Source organism: Leuciscus leuciscus (assembly GCF_965113295.1).
Source record: "Leuciscus leuciscus genome assembly, chromosome: 4".
NCBI lineage: Eukaryota > Metazoa > Chordata > Actinopteri > Cypriniformes > Leuciscidae > Leuciscus > Leuciscus leuciscus.
Window position 1 is genome coordinate 44721136 of NC_138728.1, and position 4328 is coordinate 44725463.

Consider the following 4328-nt stretch of genomic DNA (forward strand, 5'->3'; position numbering starts at 1 on the left):
AACATAGTGCTGAATATTGAGCCCTGAGACTGCATTTAAATTATTGGGAGAATGTTAGGGTGCAGCTGATTTTTCTGACTTCCATTTTTTTGTTTCTAAGGAACGGCTGCTTGACCACATTTTGGAACGACTCCGCTCTCGTTTAGATCATATTCTTGGACAATTGCCTCTGGATTTGGACTACTTAGAGTTCATTAGCACACAAGAATTTGTGTTTTTAAATGCCATATCCAGTCATGTAGCTGTTTCACAGCCTATTCTAGATGCCTTGACAGAGCTACATAGCCTTGTAAATGTAGAAAAAGAAAAAAGTAAGCAACACTATAAAACTGTGCAATTTGAGCAAGGACCAGTTGGACGACCGAGAATGGTTCTGTCTTTGGAGTACATTTCCAGCCTTTTGGACCTTAATCTGTCCGTCCCATGCATAGCTGCACTTTTGGGGGTGTCAAGACGAACAGTCCATCGACGCATGGCCGAGTCTGATCTCTCAGTTAGGGCACTGTACAGCACTCTGACAGATGAAGAATTGGACCAGTGTGTGATAGACATAAAATCCAGGCAGCCTCATTCTGGATATCGAATGGTGAAAGGACTTCTTCAAGCTCAAGGACTGCGGGTGCAGTATGAACGGGTCAGAGCTTCCATGCACCGTGTTGATACCATCGGAGTCATATCCCGAATTACCAACTTAGGTTGCATTGTTCGAAGAACCTACTCCGTTCCTAGCCCCCAGTCCTTGATGCACATTGATACAAATCATAAACTAATCCGGTAAGTTTTTAAAGTCCTTTTATTGACAAAGGACAGATTAATTAAAAACAGTAAGATAATATTGTAATGAAATAATTATACTTTTGTATAGGCCTATTCATCATACCATCTTTATTTAATAGTGCTGCTTTCATGCTACTTCTTCATCAAACATGATAACCGTGTTGTTCACACATTCACTTTTGACATACTAAATTACTTTTTGATTGCTTCTAAAAATGACAGTAATAATCTAGGGTTTTAGAAATTGCTGTATTTCATTTTGCAGTTGTTAAAAACATTTTTTAACTTGTTCACAAGTATAAGTTCACAATTCAGATGCTTTTTCAAAAGCTTACCTGTGAAAAAGCAAACAACTAACATTTTCTCTAAGTTATATTTATCTTTTTTGTATGTGTGTTTTCCTACAGCTACAATATTGTCATCTTTGGTGGCATAGATGGCTTTTCACGGAAGGTAAGCACAATATTCAGTGATAAATACACAGTACACGTTTGTCATTCTTATATACATTTGTGTTGTATATAAGTGTACTGCATTGTACTGCAGATTATGTATCTTGGTGCAGCTTCCAACAACCTTGCCACAACATCCCTGGCATTCTTCCAAGAATCTGTGGAGAAGTTTGGTTTCCCTCTTAGGTAAGTATTTTACTTTGGAATGTTTAAGTTTTACAGTCATGCTTGAATGGTTTTAAACCTCTTTGAAATAACCAAAAGTACACTTTTGTGTGGTATTTGCCTAAAACACTGTTTCGATATTTGTATGAATTGGATAAAGATCATGCTGTATTTCTGGAGCCATTTATACAGGTTCTCTTACGAGAGGACTCTTGTGTTCTTACGCTACGGGAAAACCTCCTTTTCTCGAGAATACTGAAGCCAAAAATTATCCATAATTTTGCATTTCTTGTCAGTGCATTGCAGCAGCAAGCAGACCTAGGCGAGCTAGCTTGCGCACCCATTGGCTGCTTTGCAGCAAACTGCAGCAGCCTATAGAGAGCCTAAGTCCCTCCCCTCCGCTTCCGGTTCATGGGACCTTATTTCGGAAAAAATATGTATGGTAGTCAATGGCGAGAGACAACTTATCTTTTTATTCCGTCTGAACTGTGCCCTGAATTACACACATGATGTTTGTCAATTTAAAAGATAATTATGAAAGTCAAGAAAGTCGCAGTTTGTCATAAAACAGAAGAGTAACATTTAGTTTTATGTGAAAATCGCTCAATGAACTACAACTCGCGTCTCGCACTATGTACATCACCAACATGGCAAGATCCGTTGCTCGTATGTGTGCAGTCTGGTACAAAACACTCAGGCATGACAGCGTAACGGCACGATTATAACGTAAGACTATAGAAAAAATGACAGACGTTAGCTTCAGTAAAGTTAGCTTCATTCATTGAGAGAAAAGGTATGACATCACATGTGCGCCTTTTGGGTTTGTAGTTTTTGTAATTACGTATTTTCACGTCTTATACCTCAACAGTTTTACATCAAACTGCGACTTTCTTGACTTTAAAATGTATCTTTTAAATTGACAAACATCATATGTGTAATTCAGGGCACAATTCAAACGAGATCAAAATATTTGGTGTCTCTCGCCATTGACTACCATACAATATTTTTCCAAAATAAGGTCCCATGGTGGTCGACCGGAAGGGGAGGGACTTAGGCTCTTTATCGACGAGCCGCCAGTGACGTCAGCGCCAGTGAGGGCGATCGCGCCTTAGCACGTCATGTCCTGCTGAAATAGGCGTGGCTTATGGCTATAAATACCGGGCTCGGATAATCTAGCTTATGCAACACTCGTTCCCTCTTTAAGAGAGAACTGAGGTTACGTTAGTAACAGAGACGATTTCAGTTATTTTTGCATGACTGTATAGATCTGTTTTTGTTAAAGCAAAGTCTATATAGATATAATGGGGTACCCTTTATTACTAAGTTAAAAGCATGCATCATGTTCCACATTAATGTTTTGTTGAGATATCTATAAAAAAATAACTCTTGTAAATGTTACTCTGTTTTAAGGGTACGGGCTGATCAGGGCGTGGAAAATGTAGACATTGCACGCCTCATGTTTACAGTCCGTGGCACTGGAAGGGGCAGCTTCATATCCGGCAAGAGTGTTCACAATCAACGGTCAGTCCAAAACTTCAGATAATGCTAGCTGAAAGATACCACCTCACTGCTGCCATGCAAGAACATTATTATTTGCTACAAATACAGTATATCAGCTTGCAGCAGGACTACTATTTGAGGAGTGTGAGCTGAAAGTCCTATCTCCAGTGGAAGCTGCTGTCAGTTAAAGGGTACTGAATAGCAACCTCCTTAGCATGCAAATTCAACAGCCTTAAAAAAGTTAGTTTTTTGCTGGGCAATGGGTCTGGAATTACATCTGTATGTCACTTCTGTTTTGATAGTATGCAGTGACATTATATTCCATTACACATTGTTTCTTCTAAACAAATAAAGTAGATAAAGAAAAACACAACTATGCATTGAACAATCTGATGAATTTTCCCTGTACATTAAGTTTAAAGGTTCCTATTGAACTTCACTGTTTTCCAGAATCGAGAGGCTTTGGAGAGACCTGTGGGTAGCTGTCACAAACATCTACTATGATGTTCTCCACTACCTTGAAGAAGAGGGCTTCCTCAACATCGCCAATGCTACACACCTCCTCTGTTGCCATTATGTGTTCCTGCCACGGCTGCAAGATTCCCTGGACACTTTCCGCAGTGGCTGGGACAATCATCCAATAAGAACAGAAGGCCATATGACCCCTAATCAGCTGTGGGAGCTGGGCCGAATCCATCACCCAATTCAAGGCCCAGAAAATTTGGAGGTATGTACCAAATGTACAACTTGAATACTTTCAATAGTATAAATCCCTACATTTGTGCTTGCAAACATTAGTTATGAAGATATTGCATGTATGTCAATACTCCCTTACCAAAGGCTGGCCTTAAAGGAATACTTCACTGATCAGCATTAAGCTTTGTATCCGTAGTATGCCGGTAGTATTTTCGAACGAAAGTGCATCGGTCCCTCATATCCCACTGCGATGAGAAATCTCTGTTTTGTGTGTGGGAAAAATGCCTCCCTCCGATGATGCGAAAAAAAGAAATGGATATGAGGGAATGACGCACGTTCGTTTGAAAATACTACCGAGATACTACGGATACAAAGCCTAACGCTAATCGGTGAAGTATTCCTTTAAGTTAATAAATATTTAGCAAAGTGGTTTACAAAAGTGTAGGTTACAATAAGTGCCATAAAGCCATTAGGATAAATAATACTGCAAACAAGTAAGATTTTTCTATTTTGCTTTGATAGGGTATGGATATTCCTCACATTGAGTGGGAAAACAGTGGACTTACTGCTGATGGCTACTCCAGTGTCATCGTCCCAGACACAGAAAGCCCACTGACTGATGGACAAATGGCAGCTTTAAGAGAGGTTGTTGACCCAAGAGCTGTATCCCAGTCCTTTGGCTGTGATATCTATGTTGCTGCTGTTCAATTTTGTGAGCATGTTCTATCTGAAAACTGA

General features: G+C 39.7%; 1 protein-coding gene across 1 annotated transcript; it reads left to right on the forward strand.

Annotated features, from left to right (window-relative positions):
• Positions 1-472: 472 nt before the first annotated feature.
• On the forward strand, positions 473-4328 carry LOC309497271 (uncharacterized protein; the record flags this gene model as incomplete). The annotated part of the gene is made up of 6 exons (XM_082167499.1): positions 473-774; positions 1185-1230; positions 1324-1415; positions 2805-2915; positions 3345-3621; positions 4113-4328. The coding sequence occupies 6 exons, from the start codon at positions 473-475 to the stop codon at positions 4326-4328; spliced, it is 1044 nt and encodes a 347-aa protein (XP_082023625.1).